General features: G+C 37.6%; 3 protein-coding genes and 1 pseudogene across 3 annotated transcripts; 1 reads left to right on the top strand and 3 right to left on the bottom strand.

The window, feature by feature from the left end:
• Positions 1–51: 51 nt before the first annotated feature.
• Positions 52–2,272, bottom strand: LOC148691125 (cytochrome P450 736A117-like). Its single transcript, XM_088684667.1, has 2 exons — positions 1,245–2,272; positions 52–776 (listed from the first exon to the last, which is right to left on the bottom strand). The coding sequence occupies exons 1-2, from the start codon at positions 2,217–2,219 to the stop codon at positions 162–164; spliced, it is 1,590 nt and encodes a 529-aa protein (XP_088540793.1). The 5' UTR covers positions 2,220–2,272; the 3' UTR covers positions 52–161.
• A 5,421-nt stretch (positions 2,273–7,693) lies between these two features.
• On the top strand, positions 7,694–9,121 carry LOC148691126 (uncharacterized). The gene is made up of 2 exons (XM_088684668.1): positions 7,694–7,888; positions 8,360–9,121. The coding sequence occupies exons 1-2, from the start codon at positions 7,795–7,797 to the stop codon at positions 8,848–8,850; spliced, it is 585 nt and encodes a 194-aa protein (XP_088540794.1). The 5' UTR covers positions 7,694–7,794; the 3' UTR covers positions 8,851–9,121.
• On the bottom strand, positions 9,022–11,097 carry NDPK2 (nucleoside diphosphate kinase 2). Its single transcript, XM_068451236.2, has 7 exons — positions 10,813–11,097; positions 10,635–10,691; positions 10,275–10,361; positions 9,852–9,932; positions 9,616–9,728; positions 9,429–9,478; positions 9,022–9,328 (listed from the first exon to the last, which is right to left on the bottom strand). The coding sequence occupies exons 1-7, from the start codon at positions 11,047–11,049 to the stop codon at positions 9,261–9,263; spliced, it is 693 nt and encodes a 230-aa protein (XP_068307337.2). The 5' UTR covers positions 11,050–11,097; the 3' UTR covers positions 9,022–9,260.
• Positions 11,098–13,736: 2,639 nt separating this feature from the next.
• On the bottom strand, positions 13,737–15,335 carry LOC137712451 (GRAS family protein RAD1 pseudogene; annotated as a pseudogene).
• Positions 15,336–17,825: the final 2,490 nt, after the last annotated feature.

Consider the following 17,825-nt stretch of genomic DNA (forward strand, 5'->3'; position numbering starts at 1 on the left):
ACAATATTGAAACCCATAAGCAATTAATTACCACAAAATCTAGCAATAATCGACCTTGAAACAAAATCCGAGGATTTTTTGAGAGATCTGCTGCACCAAAAACACACCCACAAGAGTAGCCAAGGCCTCCATATGATCTGCACACTCAAAATATGCAAACCCTAGCAAGCTGATGACCGATGTGGAACAGCGATGGCGGTAAGAGGAGATTTTTTACGCATGGTTAAACCCTTGGATTCAGTCATATCTAAACCTCCAGCTGATGTTGGCAATTTCCAATCGAACTTCTGCACTACATTTGCCAAAGCAAGCTCAATAATAACAGTGGTAAACTGAATTGCTGGGCAGCTCCTCCTGCCGGATCCATACGGAAGGTAGTGGAAGTCATTCCCTTTATAATTTATTCCGCTATTCACGAACCTCTCCGGCTCAAACTCATCCGGCTTGCTGTAATAGTTTGGGTCTCTTGCAATGCCCCACAGATTGACTATAACTTGTGTGTTGGTTTTGATGTCGTAGCCATTTATTTTCACATCTTGGGTTAATATTCTGGGGATTAGTATTGGAAGAATAGGATATAAGCGAAGAGTCTCCTTTATCACTGCCTTGAGATAATGCATTTCAACCAAATCGTCTTCTGTTATTATCTCCTTTCTGTTTCCAACAATCCCCCTGACCTCATTTTGCAATTTCTTCATCATCATTGGATGCCTTAAAAGCTCAGACATTGCCCAGACTATGACTGAGTATGTATCAGTTCCTGCAGCAAACACATCCTGCAAAAATCAAAGTAAATTAATGGTCACCTAGTAATACAGAACCTCTTAAATTAGCCTATAGCTAATCTTAAGCCACTGTGGATAGCTATGAGGGCATGTAAGGTGACGGATAGTAGACTACGTCCCGGGTTCAAAATCCTAATAGAAGAAATAACCTATAACTAATCTTAATACGCAAACTATAGATATATAGCTATCTAATTAATGTGATGCCCTGATCGCCTTTCAGCTTCTCTGGTGGTCGGAACAATTCAATAATTAACAAAAACACTAACAACTTTAAGTTTTCTACAAAAAATTTAAGGAACCCGATTAGAGGAAAAAAATTCAAGGGTGTTTATAACGTATTGGAGTTGAAGTGTTTACCTCTAAAGTGTAAAGTTGTCAATTACTTACACGTGAGAAGCCCTAAAATTTTCAAGTTCAACAGCTTAAGATGAGAGAGAGAGAGAGAGAGAGGCTTACCATGATGAGAGCCTTTATGGTAACTGTTTCAATAGGAAAACTAATCAAGTTTTCCTTCTGAATCCACAACAGAACGTCCACAAAATCCCTTTGATCCTTGTTGCCACCCACATTAGAGCTATGATCCACCACATGGTCTTGAACAACTTTCTCTAAAAAATCATCAAACTTCTTAGCCACCTTGTCCAATCTAGCATCCATACCGTTGACACGGCTCAACCAAGCGAGTGATGGGATATAGTCCCCGATATAGACACTTCCAAGTAACTCCATGAACTCCCCCACAAGTTCCTTAAACATCCTCCCATCTTCTCCATCACTGTACTTCCTCCCCAAAGCCACTCTAGAGATCACATCATTCGTAAGCGTCATAAACATTTTGCTTAAATTGACTTCCTTTGATGATGATGACAATGACTGCTTATTTATGTTGTTGATCATGAGTTGTATTTCCTCTTCTCTCACCGAACGAAAAGAGCGAACCCTTTCGTTGTTCAGCAGATGCGAAACAGTCAAACTCTTCACTTGCCTCCAGTGCTCTCCGTAAGGTGCCGCTGACATGTCTTTGTAATTGTATAAAAGCTTCCCGAAGACAGTGATCTTGGGCCGGTTGCAGAATATGAGATCATGGGTTTTCAAGACCTCCCGGGCAGTCTCAGTGGATGAGACAATGAGGACGGGGACACTTCCGAAGTGGAGAAGCATAAGAGGGCCATGGCAACGGGATAAGGCATGAAGTGAGCGATGTGGGCGCAAGCCTAGTTGGTGAAGGTTTCCAATGATGGGGAGTTTTGTTGGAGAAGGAGGTGAATTAATACTAGCAGTGGAGAAATATTTGTATAGGATGATGATCAAACTAACAACAAGTACAAGTCTGAGTGTGAAGAAAAAATTAGGACATTGGTGCAACAAGCTTGAGAAGGATTCAATATTGATCAGCTTCTGCATTGGCAGGAGGTTATCAAGCTTCAGCATCTCTTTGTTCTTCTTAAGTTGATCGACCTGTTTGTGTTTTGTGTGAATTTTTTTTTCAGCTAGCTACGAGATCTGTAACTGTACTCTTTTACATGGAGTGTCCATTAATTTATTAATTTTTATCGCTAAATCTTAATTATTGAATTTTAATTAAAAAAATAATCAACGACTTAAAAAACACTGAATCATATTAGAAAACTTGGGGTGGACATAGATACAGAGGATCTGCATGCAAAGAAATACTAAACAATCTTATTATACATTTAACATGCATTAATTGATCACGAAAAATTAATAACCACTTCATTTTCCAGCTCGATGTCGTTTGGTTAGAAGTTTTCTCAGCAATTCTTAATACTATTTCATGGTTTTGTGATTTACTGAGGATTGTCAAAACACAGCAAATTTCCATGAATATTTGGTACTAGGTTTAAGCAAAAATTTGAATTTTCTGGTCATGTTGTAATATCTTAATGTGAAAGTACAGAGTCCAAAATTTAATGACGATAAATTCATGTCGTCCACTAATTATCTAATAGTTCATTGGAAAAAAAAAAAAGAAGAGTACTGGTACTCTTCTTTCCGTAAAAAAGTTTTCCCTTTTTGTAAGTCTTACAAAACAAAATTTCGGTCAAGTCGATGAACCCTAACCAACGGAGAACACTTAATTACAGATCCAGTTTTCAAAAACAGTCTCGAACAAATCTTAGCCAATGTACAAAATACTCTTAAATAATACTATGATCGTATAAATTTTTTCATAAACAATGTTATTCATTGGAGAATAAAAAAAATAGATTAAGAGAGCATCTCAAGTTAGAGGCAAAACAAAATGTGCAGAGATTCTCGTGCATAACTAGTACTTTTCAAATGTTGTCAACATGTAACCACCACGCGGTGGTCAGTGGTTGGAGAAGATTTATAGGTTCGTATTTCACATTACACGTCTTAATTCGATTCATGACGCTGGTGAATTGCACGATGATGGTCAGGGAGAGGCTGAAATACCTTCGTGAGTTTTTCCAACTCCCGAAATGGTGGATTGCCATGACGAAACCACCGGTTGGTCTTTTTTTTTTTAAAAAAAAAAATGAAAAAGAAGAAGAAAAAAATGTTATCAATATTTGCATAACTAGTATGAGTAAATTGAAAATTCTATCATATTTCAATGTATGATATGCAAAGAGTGAATGATCTAAATTCTTTTTATGTGATAAAAAAGTCAAAAGAATCTACTAATTTAAAATTTTGGTGCATACTTTTGTTATAATTTTTTTTTTTTATGCATACTAAGCTTTGGTGCTTAATAACAAACAAATAAATAAATAAATAACATAGTATAATCGAGGAAATAAACGAAGAAAAAAGATAAACAAAATAGTAAAATAAATTATTGCTTACAAGTAAGGTCGCATCACTTTTAGCGAGATATGATCACACGCACGATACAAACTAAAGACTTACACTAAACTGAGAACGGAAATCACCGATTAGACTCATCTACACGATGAGAATCAAGAATCAAGAATCAAGAATCAAGACAGACACCCTAGCCAAGACCAACTCACAATTTACCGTTTCCATTTTACTTTATTTAAAATTGTTCTATGCACGAAAGAAGATCTATGTACAGACTAATATTCGAATAGGGATAACCTTTATCTGAATTAATTTATGTTCATATTAATTTATCAAATTTAACCATATGTGACCAAACTACAAGTGCTAATATTCGATTCGAATAAGGGATAACCTTTGTCTGAATTAAATTATGTTCATATTAATTTATCAAATTTAACTTATCGAATGTGGCCAAACTTTTAAAATTTTGTCCTTTCAAATTTTGCCCATGCCCTGATGATTCTTAACTTCGCTAGTAGTTCCAGTTAAACAATTATTTACATGACTTGGAGAATGGAGGTCTCCATCAGTGTTATTCATTACATGCATACGCAAGATCGGATGCATGCATGGGCTTCAAATCTCCTGAAGATTTTCACTACGTACTCAATTTAAAATTATGGACGGCAGTCCAGTTGGGATATGGATCTCATTTGAATCCAAATTGAAGGACTAAAAATCTTTATATTTTAATTATTCATCGTACATTATATGATTATAAATTATTTAATTTATTTTATTAAAAATTAAATATAAATAGTATTTAATAAAAATTAATCGCATAAAGTATGATAAATGATTAAAATATAAAATTTTTTAAATTCTCACGTAACGGATCGGGAGAGAATTCTCTTCCGTCCAGTTGTGCTGGAGATTGCATTGGACGAATTATATTTTATATTTGGAGATCATAATGTGATCTTAGACTTAAAAAGTGTCTAGCTGAAGTTAAGTGGGTGTTAAGGTTGCGGTACAGGTGTCGAAAATTGGAGGTGGCACGTGAGGTACACGGAGTTTGACAAAAGATTTGATGCCGGACACACTTCAAGTGGGTGTTGAAGTTACCGTACATGTGTCGAAAATTTGGAGATGGCACGTGAAGTGAAGGGAGTTTGACAGAAGCTTTGATGCCGGAGACATAGGTTCAGAACTTCAGAAGGAACACATCCACTGTTCAATGTTTATTAAAAATAAATAAATTAATCAATTGTTCAGTATTTTAATATATCTCCAGGTTTAATTGCTTATTTTCTTTTGCTGGAGTTTATCATGTTGTGTTGCTAAGGCTTGGGTTTTACTTCTTGAAAGGCTTCTGTGTCTTGCTCTCTGATTCTTGACAGGGTTTTACCATTTTCACTCTGTAAACAAGAAATTATTATGACAAATAAAAAAAGAACACGCGTGCAAAATAATTGTATTGTATTAATGAAAGATTAGGGTTTACAATCTCTATTTAGAATGTTTGAATCCTCTTATTCGATCTTCGGAGTTGAAAAGTGTGTGTAGGATTGTTGATCCAATGGTTACGATGACTTAATCTTGGATGAACAAATGTCGCAAGGTTTTGGCTTGTGGCGATGGAAGAATCGACACATGTGGTGGTGCTTGATGATTCTTCAAAGGTTTGGCGAATGCAGAGAGTTTTCAAAGCCTTTTGAGTGTTTGGGAATTTGGGAGCTTGGGAATTTTAGAGCTTCAACGTCTGGGTGTTGGAATAATTTTTTGGACCCTTTTCTTTGTCTTAGAGCCTTATAGTTAGAGTTTCCAAGCCTTGATTACGGATGGATTCGGCCTTGATTGTAGACTTGATTAATTGATGAAAGAATCAGGACTCGATTTGAGACTTGTTTCATGATTTGACTTCATCAATTAATTTCTTTGATTTAAATCAAAATTATTAAAGAACAAATAAAGATCATTCTTTAACTATTTTGCCAAATGTCGTTGCATGACGCACTTAGTGACTCGTTTGGTTTTGATGAGTCACATGTCATATGTACAATTTGTGAGACAAATGTTGCATGCCATGTAAGCCTTGACATGTCGAAATTTAATGTGTTGGAGAACATTTAGTTCACCGAAATTTCGATATCTACACATTCTACTGTGTCATGATTTATCGACTTCTTGTTGACGTGCGTTTTTAGACGACAAACTAGGACTTCGAGTGGGTCTAAGTCATATAAACTTGTTACACACAAAACTATAGTAGTTCACCCATAATTGGACTACATCTATTGTTGTATATTGTGGTGTATTTGAGTATGCATAGACATATTACATTGGGGAGGCATAAGAGCCTTGTTACAGATAATTTGGGAGAAAAGAACCCTTGCTGCCTCTACGGCAGTCCCTTTTGTAGGCTTCTAAACTTCCTAAGGTCATCTCCAACTGATGGCTGGCCAGATGGCTCGTTTTAGCCCTCTGGTCCTCCAAGATATTAATATTTTAATGAACAGTACAGGGGCATATTTGCCTCTGTCTTCAACCGAGAGCCAAAGGGCCAAAAAACCAAAAAAATTAGAAATTAAATTTAATGAATGGTTTAGGTATTTATAGGAAAAAAAAAAATTAGAATTTTTAAGAATTAAAAAAAAAAAAAAAAAAAATTTGAATACAATGGCTAGTTGACTAGCCATTGTATTCAAATTTTTTTTTAAGCAATCATGTCGGTTATAACCGACAATATTTTCTGGCAAGCCCTCTAGCCCTCTCCGATTCCGTGGAACCCTCTCAGATTCCACAGCCCTCTGGCCTAGCCCTCAGTTAGAGACGGTTTTCGGGCTATTTTCGGCCCTCTGGACCCTTCGGTTGGAGATGGCCTAAGCTTCGTTGCAACGTGTGTGAAAAGGCTTGTACATTGTGTGACACCCTCCAGCAGCCCCATTTGATGCTGTTCAACTTATGTTGGAGATGGAGTTGGGTCGAAATGTTGGTGAAGTGTTTGGAAGACTCGATGTGGATCCTCTCGGCTCTGCCTCAATTGCACAGGTATTTCTACTCTTGAGGAATTTCTGGTTTGCCACAAGTCCCACCGTAGAAACTTACATTACTTTGCCTGATGTGCTTTACCGAGCAAGATTGAGAGGTGATAAAAGTGAAGTGTAAAACTAAACTTACAAAAAAACATAAGTCAACAAATTAAGCTCATGAACCTCAAATCATACTAGCAAGTATCAAAACTACAACTCGATGAATATAAGAGCCAAACTGACCTGGAAAAGCAGTTAAGAAGAAGTTATAGAAGACCTCAAAATAATGCAATCTTTTTCCCGTAGAAATCGAAGATGATGAAGTTACCCATCTTCTAAAGCAAACCTTCTCCTCCCTGACAAAACCGTAATGCTCAAATCAATAATAGGTCTTTGATTTCAATATAGTGTGTATTTTGTGAGAGTAGAGGCTTACTATATATACACGTTCAATCTAATTCTCTCTCCTATTAGAATCTAGGTGGAACAATGACAAGAAATCCTTGTCCAACAATGACTGCAAAAACTATAATGGAAACCGTGTTTCAATCCTAAAACGTCTGGAACAATTCAAAACCTCTTTCTATTAGACTTCTTTGCACCAATTTGAATCCAAATAGTCGGCTACAACATAGATTCTCATACTCATATTGAATCAAAGGAAACTGTGTAAAGTCTTTGGACCTTCAATTGCGTCACGTGTCTCAGTTGAGTCATTATGTCCTACTTTTGTCTGTTTTGATCATATTAGCTCTCAAATATTGGAGGGGCCATGTACTTTACAAACTGAATTGAAACACCAAAATGTAACACGAGTATAAATTTAAGGACCACTACTGTAGTTAACCTAAATCATAAAACTATAAAAAAAACAGTTCTACTTTGGTTTATTTTCTTCTAAAACAAAAAAAAAAAAAAAAAAAAAAAAATTCATCCTTTCTACCTAATACAAGCAAATTATTTACTTGTAAATAAAAGATCAGTCATGTCGGATTCCACCTTCCAATATTCTTGTTTTAAAATAATAAAAAAATGCAAAGTCCTGGCCCAGTCAATGCAGGCCACTAATAGGCCCGCCACAAAATGAAAGAGTTCAAAGCACGCTTCCCTCCATCACCCTCAGTTTTTGCCGCGCCCTTCCCTTTTCTGTGTCTCTTCTCAAAGTGAAAGACCCCGATCCAGAGAGAGAGAGAGAGAGAGAGATGTTTGGGAAGATAAGAGCGTCTTCTTGTCCGGCGGAAAGCTTGGAGAGACCGCCTTCCAAGATCCTCAAAGACGATTCTCTCTCCATCTACGGTAACACATCACTGTTTATCCTTCTATTACTCTTTCTTTTTATGATTTTTTTTTTAATTTTAATTTTTTGGGTTTTGGCTTGGGGCTTTGATTTTCACTAAAAAAACTCCGGATTTCGAATGTTTTGGCGACGGATTTTCCGTTGTGCTTGCTTGTGGGCACCGTTTATTTTGGCCTGCCAACTGTTTGATAATTTGCTTCACTTACATCTTTGGGGTCACTGGTCTGAGATCCGCTGATGGGTATGCGGAACCCAGTGAATCGCACCCCCATCAGCGATTCAGTTCGATTTATTTTCTTTTTCGGGGGAGCAAGTTCATCAATGGTTCGGAGTTTGTCCAGTAAAGTTCACTCATTTTCGGGCAAGCAAGAATGCTTAGTGTATTGTTTGGAACAAAATTTCACTTGGGGAACTATCTGCTAGGCCACGAACACGATTGTTGTCATTAATTTCCCTTTTCTTTGATGCAGAAGCTACACTCAGGAAGCTCAAATTAGGTTCTAAACGCAATTTAAGTCCATGCTCTGATGAGGTAGGGGAGACAGATACTACCGGTTCTACTTCACGCTCTCCCGATTCTGAGCCAATGAAGATAGAGGCAAATTGTGCTTCTTCCGCTGGCACTTCACCGAGCTGTATTGAAGCCGTCAGCTATCCACAGGAGGAGTTTATGACACTAGACACGGATTGTTCCTCACCAAGAAGTTCGACGAGTTTCAGTGATTGTCATTCTGCAGGAACCTCGAAACAGCAACAAGGCACCAACATTTCCGTTCTCTACCTCTTTTCGAAATTTAAGAGAGCTCAAGAGGTTAGCTGCTCGTTCTCTGGGGATGCGATGAGGACAGAGAATGCAAGTATTTCTCCGAGTTCTAGCGGATGCCAATCTTTTAACAGCACAGAACAATCGGAACAGGAATGTGTGAACTCTTTACCTGCTAATCAAATATGTATGCTCTGAGTTGGATTTTACGATATGGACACGTATAGATGGATTTCATGTCTTGCTTCATTTTGCACCGGCGATCCGTTGTGATCTTTATCTATATTGTTTGTTGAAGAACGGAGAGTATGATCCTGGAAGCCGATTTATTGTTGTAACTTGATATACCCAATTGAGGGATGAATAATGTTTATGTATGTGGAATCATATTGTAATTCATCATTTAGTTTGAAAGAATGTTAAGGTACAACACCGCCAAAGGAATACAAAAAAATTCTTCAAGCTTCAATGTCACAGATTTAACATGATAATTTATGACGGGTTATTGAATCGTCAAAGATCACATACATAACCGAACAGAGATATAGCGATTCAGCAGACTCTTTCAAAATTGCGTCCGTTGCCAGAACTGATCATTTCGGTGAAAATCACTCCCTCAACCATGGTGCTTGAGCTGGTGTCCATTGACATAATTCACCTTCTTTGAACCAGAGAGCTGCATAGTTCAAATAGCGAACAAGGAAGAAAAGCGGGAGGGGTTCAAGACGAGAAATATCCATCACAAAGAGTAAATGATGCAAGAAGAGCAAGCCTACCTATTTCACGCTTGCCGTTTTCAGGGCTGTCGCTCCCATGAACCACGTTCCTGCCAAGATTTTCATACAAGATCTCGCCCAGTTAGAATCCACATGCCATCAGGTGAAAATAAAAGAATTACTTGTAACCTGATGCGGCTTAATGCACACATCAGTACTCAACTACCAAAACGTTAAAGAGCCCAACCTTCCTGTTTGAACAGCAAGATCCCCCCTTATAGTTCCAGGTTCAGCTTGTAGAGGATTTGTAGCCCCAATCAACTTACGTGCTGCTGCCACAACGCCAACACCCTCCCATGCCTTGCTAGCACAACGTCATGGTCAGTATTGTTGTACGAGAATACAGCTAAAATACAGCTCGTATTCATTGCTTTCCATGCGACATAGACAGAATAGAGGAGAATTAGGATTACTTGTTCATACCATGCACACAACAGGGCCAGATACAATGTACTCGATCAATTTAGGGAAGAACGACTTTCCCTTGAGATCCTTATAATGTTCCTGAAACAACAAAACTCACGCACATAAGGGCACACAATCTAATTATACCAACTTTTCCATGAGTACATAATGCTCTTGAACATTGTAAACGAGATACAATTGTGTGTATCTGAAGAATGATTGCAAAGAATGCATAAATCACACTACATAACCCTCTATGCCTTGAGCTAAACAACTCAAAGCTTTTTCGGTTCCAAGCTGCTTATTATGAAATTCCCCTCTTGCTCAATTCATCAAGTAGGTGCATTAAAAAGTCACCACACAGAACTATTAGAATATCACAATGTACGTCTGAAAGCTTATTTCGGGTTTTTTATAAGGCAAAAATGAAAAGAGACGAACCTCTGCCAAGTCTTGGGGGCACTGGAAGAGCTTCAAGCCAGTCAGCTTAAATCCCTTCTTTTCAAACCTTGAGATTATCTCTCCAACCTAAAACAATTCAACCCCATATCACACATATTAACACTAAGAACACCAAGCTAAAATCGAAAACCCGAGATCTTCCTCCTCCCCAGTCAATTAATGGAAATAAATTAAAGTTCAAGCTTTTGTTTTTTCAAAATCCTAGACGCGAAGATTTCAGAACACAATCAAAACTTCGAAAATTTCATAATTTCACAACTGCCCCAAGTTTTCCAGCTACCAATCACCCTTAAAATTGAACAAACTAAAATACAAGATTAGAGAATTAAATTAGCTTACAAGGCCACGTTGAACTCCATCAGGCTTCACCATTATGTACGTCTCATCAACTTGTTCCTGAAAAAACACAAAGCCGCCATTAAAATCCCAAAAATTCCAATTGGGTTTTTACTAAATGGAAAATTAAACAATGGGTTTTCAACAATTTTGAAAAATACGAAGAGGGTAGGAGGCAAACCAGTGAAGCAACCAAGTGGGGAAGAAAGATGCGAGGTTTGGCGAGGGTTTTGGCATGGGGACGAGCTGCGAAATATGAGAAAAGATGGAGGTTCGAAGGGAATGCGGATAGTTGGTGGTGGCGGGTGCGTAGGTTAGAGTTGCGGTGGGCAGAGGATAAGCTGCTGCAGGTACTTCTGCGTTGTAGGGATGAGGAAAAGCTTGGACTTGCTCCGCCAAACACTGCCACGGTTTCCATTCTGTCCCTCTGCTTCTCTCTTTCCCTATCCCTCGCTCTCTCTCTCTCCACGTGTTTATACAGTGCATTTTCTTTTGCACGAGGAATTTACTTTTTAAATTTCTTTCTCTATTTATTTTTGTTAATGGTTAGATTCCAAATCAATCTCAACTTATTTCAGGGTAAATATTAGTTTTAAGCTGAACTCATTTCTGCAGTAAATTTAGACTATAATTCCTCCTAAGTTAGTGGGTTAGCCTATTCTGTATGTGTATATTTTTAGTTTTATATTTGTAAATTCATTGAATTCAACGATTAAAATTTAATATGATCAAATTCAGTGGTAAAAGAAAAAAAGATCTAACGATCCAAATTTAAATCCAACGGCTAAAGTAATTAAAAAAAAATTGTTGTATGTGTTTCATATTCTTTCATAGTGTTTCATGAGTTTCATGGTATCAGTTTAGTGATTTTTCAATATTTATCGGAATCTAAATATTTTTATGTTAAAATATTCATAAAATTAAATTACGATAATCTACATAATTCTTTTTAAAAAAAATTACTTTAAAAATCGAAAATTTATTTTTTAATGATCTTAGACTAAAAATTTAACTCAGAAGGGTTGGAGTAGAAAACATGCTTCTAAGTTAAAACCTAAATTTTTTGGGTTAAAAATTTTAGGTTTTAACCCAATGGTTGAAGATGGTCTTAACAAAGGAAAAACTATATTTACTCCAAAGAATTTCTCTTGTGGATATGCCTTTCAAATAGGGATGGGTTTAAAAAACTGAAATTTAAAAATCCAAACTGGACACTGAATCAAAGCTAAAAAATCGAAAAAAGCCAAACTGAATTAGAATACCCCAATCGAATTGAAATCTGTTGTTTCGGTTTCAATAGTTCGGAAACTGAACCAAACAATCCTTAAAACGAAATTGTTTTACCTACACACGTCTAAACGTTATCATTTTACTTTATCCTATGAATAAACAATGTGGTTCAAAGTTTTCCTCCCATGCCTCACTCTCCTCCGCGACACCTCCTCCACTCTCAATCATTTGCACTGCTGCGGGAGCAAGCATACAACTTGGAAATTGCTCATATGCATTGGAATTGGAATAATAATGGCTGTGTGCATTGAATTACATGGAAATTTGTTAAGTCCATTTAGGTTATGATGAGAGTCTTTTTGGAAGTTGTAACATCTATTTTTTTCTTATCTTTACTCTCTTTAAATTATGATGTAATACAAACATTTTGGGAGACTTGAATGAATTAAAATATATTTGCTTAATGCAATCGAAGTTAGTTGTTTCTCCTTTCTAAATCAAGTGTTAGACTTAATCGTGTCGAGCGAATTCATAATTACTAACATCGAGAAAACTTCGTTGCCCCTGTTTGAGCGATCCCCAAGTTCTATCCCTGTCTCTTGCCTCTTAAAGACCCTCGGTTTTTTCATGCATCATGCACTCTCTCACTTTGTGCTCCTCCTCAATCCTCACCTTCCCTCACGGCCTCTCCTCTGTACGCACCTTAGTGTTTTAAAAGGAACAAAAAACAAAGTCGAAACCAAATTGAAGCGAAAAAATTGAATAAAAATCAAACCGAATAGAAAACTGAACCAAACCAAACCAAATAGTAGTTTTGATTTAGTTTCCGGTTTAAACAAAAAACTAAAGTAGATAAAACTGAACCCACCCCCACTTTCAAATAATGCCAAGCCTTTGTGAAACTCATACACCTTTGAATTTTCATTTTTAATTAAATAATATGTTGTATCAATAATGTTACAGTCACCAAATTTGTTCACCAAATAATCTATGAATTTGTGTTAATAGTTTATTTGTTAGTAATACATAAGGTTTTTAACCTGGAACCATATTGGAATTAATCAAACATTGCTACGTCATTTTGTGTACAATTTGGTATTCCAAACAGTACTCTAACTTGTATATTCAACTGAAGTTTTAACGTACTTTGCTGTATGTATGACGTCTCTATTTGTAATTGATTCTATTTGTGCATATTTCTGTTTCTCTTCACTTGAAAGTGGAATGTCTTATTCGATATCAAATCAGGTTACCCATTGTATGGCTAAGCCAAACTCCCTCTTTTTTTAGTGTAAAAATATCGATGTACTAAAAAAACAGTTCTGCAAAATGAGGAAGACAGTTATGTGGAGCACCAGCAAATTGTTTGTTCTTCAACATAATGACAATACATAATTAATAATCAAGCGAATTGTTCTACAAAATCTTAACTCTTTACATTGGAAAGTTGAGATTGGCTTTAGAATCTTTTTTGTGAGAGACAGTGTGGAACTTTCATAATTCCATCACAAAGATTGTCACCTTTGATCATTAATTTAAAAGAACGAAAAAAATTGTTATTAGGTACAATTGAAATAATGTTAATTTCAGCCTAAAATATGCACACCAAGGAGGCCATTTCCTCTTTATTCCATCATTTAATCACCCAAAATAGCTCAAAATTCAAAGCCAAACCCACTTATTTTCTAACTGTTCCAACACAGTTTTGCAGCCAATGACACAGAAGACAAAGTAGTCACCCAAATCTGCTTTCCAAGATCCCTGGAATTTTTTTATTGGAATTGGTGTGAAATGTGAGTTGGGATTTTTTTTTTTTTTTTTTTCTGGTTTTTTAACTGAATTTTGAGCTGGGATTTCGGACCGAAAAATGTTTGATTAGCATTTCCAGCAGGAGGCAGCAACAATGGGCTTAGATTTCCAACCAAGAACCAAGCAACCCTTCTCTTCCAGAATAGTGTAGCCCTCACAGACCTTGGTCTTCCCAAGCCACTGCTTTGCCTGTGCCAGCATCTTAAACGGCGTAGCCTGAAACCCTGCACGGCTCATCCTCCGGCGCCACTGATCAACCCTCTCGTGCCTCTCCACCCTTGCCGGCCCCTCGCAGCTGATTATGTTCTTAATCTCCTCAGCAAAGTAGAACTGCTCCATCTTCGCGCGCCTCGTGTCATATTTTGGCAGCATGGCATCTAGGGAGTCAAAGATTGCAGAGTAGTAATGCAGTGCCTCCATAAACCTCCCCAAAAAAAAAGGTCCATTGTGGCTTGAGTCTTGCTCCACAAGAACCAAGATTTTCGGCGAAAGTTCATGGACCATCTGCAGGACAGAATTGAGAGCTCCTCTGCTTTCTTTCACCACACAATGCAACTGAAGAATGCTATTGACAACAAGGACTTCACCATCATACATTTTAATGTCGTCCGGACGCAGGTTTTCCAAGTTGCTTTCCACCACAGAAAACTCCAGATTTATTCCCAAGCTGTCGGCATAGGCCTCGAGCTCTTCTCCAATGATTTGCAATCTGTCACCGTAAAGGCCAACACCGGTTATTCTAAGGCGTGTAGGCGGCTGGTCTGTGCGTGTGGCAAGGCTCTCGATCAAGCCTCGCCACTGGTCTCCATGTGGTAGACCAAGGGTCATCCCAAGGTCTACTACATGAACAAAACTCTCTCCCTCAAAGGCTTCCAATATTGATGAATTGGCCACAAAGTGACCAAACTGAATGTGGGGGCATATCTCATAAACAAGGCGCAATGCCTCTTCCTTCTTGTCCAAGGCAAAGTCTTTTGTGCTCATCGCGGACCCAATGAACCTTACTGCCCCGAGTGGTTGAACCAGAGCGAGGCGGTTGGCAAGGCCTTGGACAAAACATGATGCCACACGCTGGAATGAAGAGCCAAAGACCAAGGCATTGGCCCGAAGCTCATATAGTAATGCAGAGGCATGTGACTTGTCGCGACAAGCAACAGCTTCAGCACAAGCAATTAGGAGCTGAACAAGCCTCATCCCATCAGCAGTTCCGTCCTCCTCCTCTCCATTTCCCTCGGCATTGGACATCACTGTCGCTGCCTCCTCAACAGCTTCAGCTGCAAGGTACCTTTGTGTGTAAGTCCAAATATGGTCCCGGAAATGAAGCCTTGGCAAGGTATTCAAGCTATTCGTGCTGCTTCGGCGACTGAGGCTGATGTCAGTAATGCAACTATCTCCGCTTCCTCCACCACTATAAAGACTGTTATGACTTGACATAGAGTCGGAGATACTTGTAGTCCATTTCAGCCTCTTATGGTTTCCGCTTTCATCCGAGTAAGGGGGGGTAGAAGCTGTACCGCCCTCCTCCAGCAAGGGCGTGTGTGGATAGGGATAGCAAGTCATGGCTGAGGCAGCTGAGTGAGTACTGAGATCAAGGACACTCATTTTATTAGTCCTTTCATGATTGATCATGTACCCCTCAGGCAGGAAGTTTCGGCTCGGTGCCATTTCTCGAACGTACCCTTCTTTTCTCCCTCCTCTTTTCTCAAAATATATTCAATAAGGCTCTGAAAGACCCTAATCCCAAGCAGCAAGGACTTAAATAGCCAGCTTTCCTTGTTATTTGGAGATAACAAGGGAGATTGTTACAAAACTCGAAAGAAGGGAAGAGTTTGGACAATGGTGTGTACCTGCACAAAACATCATGAGAAACATCATCAATAAACTTTACAGCATAGACCTCTCCAAGGACAAGGCTTGCCTATGTCACATTAGAATAATCTTGGATTTTACATTTGTCATCTCCTAGGAGGTAATTTATCTATAATCGAATCCTATAAGGGTTTATGTCATTTTCTGCATTGTCTTATTCTATAGGGCATCCTGCCCATTGAACCTTTTTTAATCTTTCTTACTCCTCAACAGATAAGCTGTCTTAAAGTTAAAGAGACGATCCAACAGTCCACTACTAAGCACATCAATAATGACCCTAACTTGACCACCTGTATAATTCAGTAGGTGCGGGCCGGGTTTTATACAAAAAGCCTCTATGCAATTAGTAGAACCATTCAATATAAGAGGGATGTTCCTCACGTTTCCGATGCTAGACATCCTTTAACAAGTTGTTTTGTGAGTCATTTCAAATACATCAATCTAGATTCCATGTTGGGGAGGAAGTGCTCCAATTGGCTTTACACCTCTCCAATGTTTTTGGGTAAATTAAGGTTTCTTTATTGCGGAAAACAAGGTTGTTTCTTACTGCCCTTTTCAGTACTTAGGTTTTGATGATTCCTAGAGTGCTGATTTTTTCTAAGTTTTATTGTCATCGATTGTACATTCCAACTCTCATCGTCTTCGATTCACCGATTCGAATTTCCGTTTCCCCACGTATTTACGTACTCAATTACGAACAATTTAAGCATGAGTGAGGGCAAATTGTAGGCCGATTTATGAACAATTCAATGAGGATTGTGGAACTTTGTAGCATGCAGACCAGACCAGCTGCCTTCCCCCCATGCATTTTTCTTTAAATTATTCTTTTGCCGGCTTTCATGAACATAAAGAGAAAAAAACAAGCAGATGCATGTAAAAATGGAGGTGCATTGCGACACAATAGAGCCCTCTACGTTTCTATATGTTGCATCTTTGTATTATGTTCCGATTATAAAACAAATAATTTGTGGATTTTTCTTCATTTTTATAATAACAACTTGCGTCATCGATCGATGCGATCAGTGTAGCATATTCCAAGGGCTTCATATTTTGCAACAAGAAACTGAAAACAGCTAGCACGTATGTATGTTGCCTGGTCAAGTTATTTAGAATAAGGGGAAGCTGCTGTATAGATCAAGCTTTTGTGCAAATGTAGCAGGAAGGTTATATAAGAACGAGAGGATATTCGAGATAAAGTATGAGTGGGCGCAATTGAAGATAAAATGAGAAAAAAATCAATTAAGGTGGTTTGGACACGTGAACCGAAGACTTACAAATACTCTAGTTAGAAGATGCGACCATGAGACAGAGGCTTAGGGCAAAATGGTGGGTGAAGACCTATGAAGACTTGGAAAGAGAATTTATGAAAAGATTTAGAGTACTTGGAGCTGACAGAAGACTTGAGCAAAACCCAGCGTAATAGCGTTCTAGAATTTATACAATCGATCCCATTAGTGGAATAAGGCTTGATGGTTGTTGTTGTTGAAGATTAAGCAACAACACAATAAAATTATTACTTATGAGATATTTTTTTATATAATTAAATATGCTAGAAAATAATCATACCAAAAGAAATTTGCTTTGGATCGATTCACTACAAATAAATATGAACAATGAACTTATTCAATATGTATATGTTTATATACTTATATATATATATATATATATATATATATATATATTAACAATGAAAAAGACCCACTAAGTACCTTTATAAAAATATAAATTGTATAGAAATAGAAATGATATCGACTTGGACAATGGTAATTTTCTTTGTTTGTATCTATAAATAAATACACTACAAACATAAATTGACCCAAAAGAAGTAATAGAACAGAAACATCAATTTCCCTCTTCATTTGAATTTGTTGGTTCTGGGTGTTCAGTTTCTTACTAAGAGCAATGTATTAAGTTTTAAAAATTTTGTGTGTGTATTTCTTGGCTAGCTGGGAATGACGCGGTTCCAGGGAGGCAGTGTTTTGATCATCAGGCCTGGATATATTTCTATTGGTTCATTTGATTTTGACCCATCTAATTGAAAATTGACTTGGGAGTTTCATTTTTCTTTGTTCTCTGTCCTAGCTTAATGTCACATTGAAAGGGTTAAAACATTAAGGGAGCGTTTATTGCACCGGACTATCTCGGACTGGACTAAGCTCAGGGACTAACCTGGATTGGCTTAGATTAGATTAAGCTGGACTAACTCAGTGAAACGTTTGTTGCAGTGTCAAACTAAAAAGCTGGACTAACAATAAATTATTATTATATTCTAATTTTTTTTTCTAT

Source organism: Pyrus communis, chromosome 14, assembly GCF_041283825.1.
Source record: "Pyrus communis isolate YQ-2024b chromosome 14, ASM4128382v1, whole genome shotgun sequence".
In the NCBI taxonomy this organism is placed as follows: Eukaryota; Viridiplantae; Streptophyta; class Magnoliopsida; order Rosales; family Rosaceae; genus Pyrus; species Pyrus communis.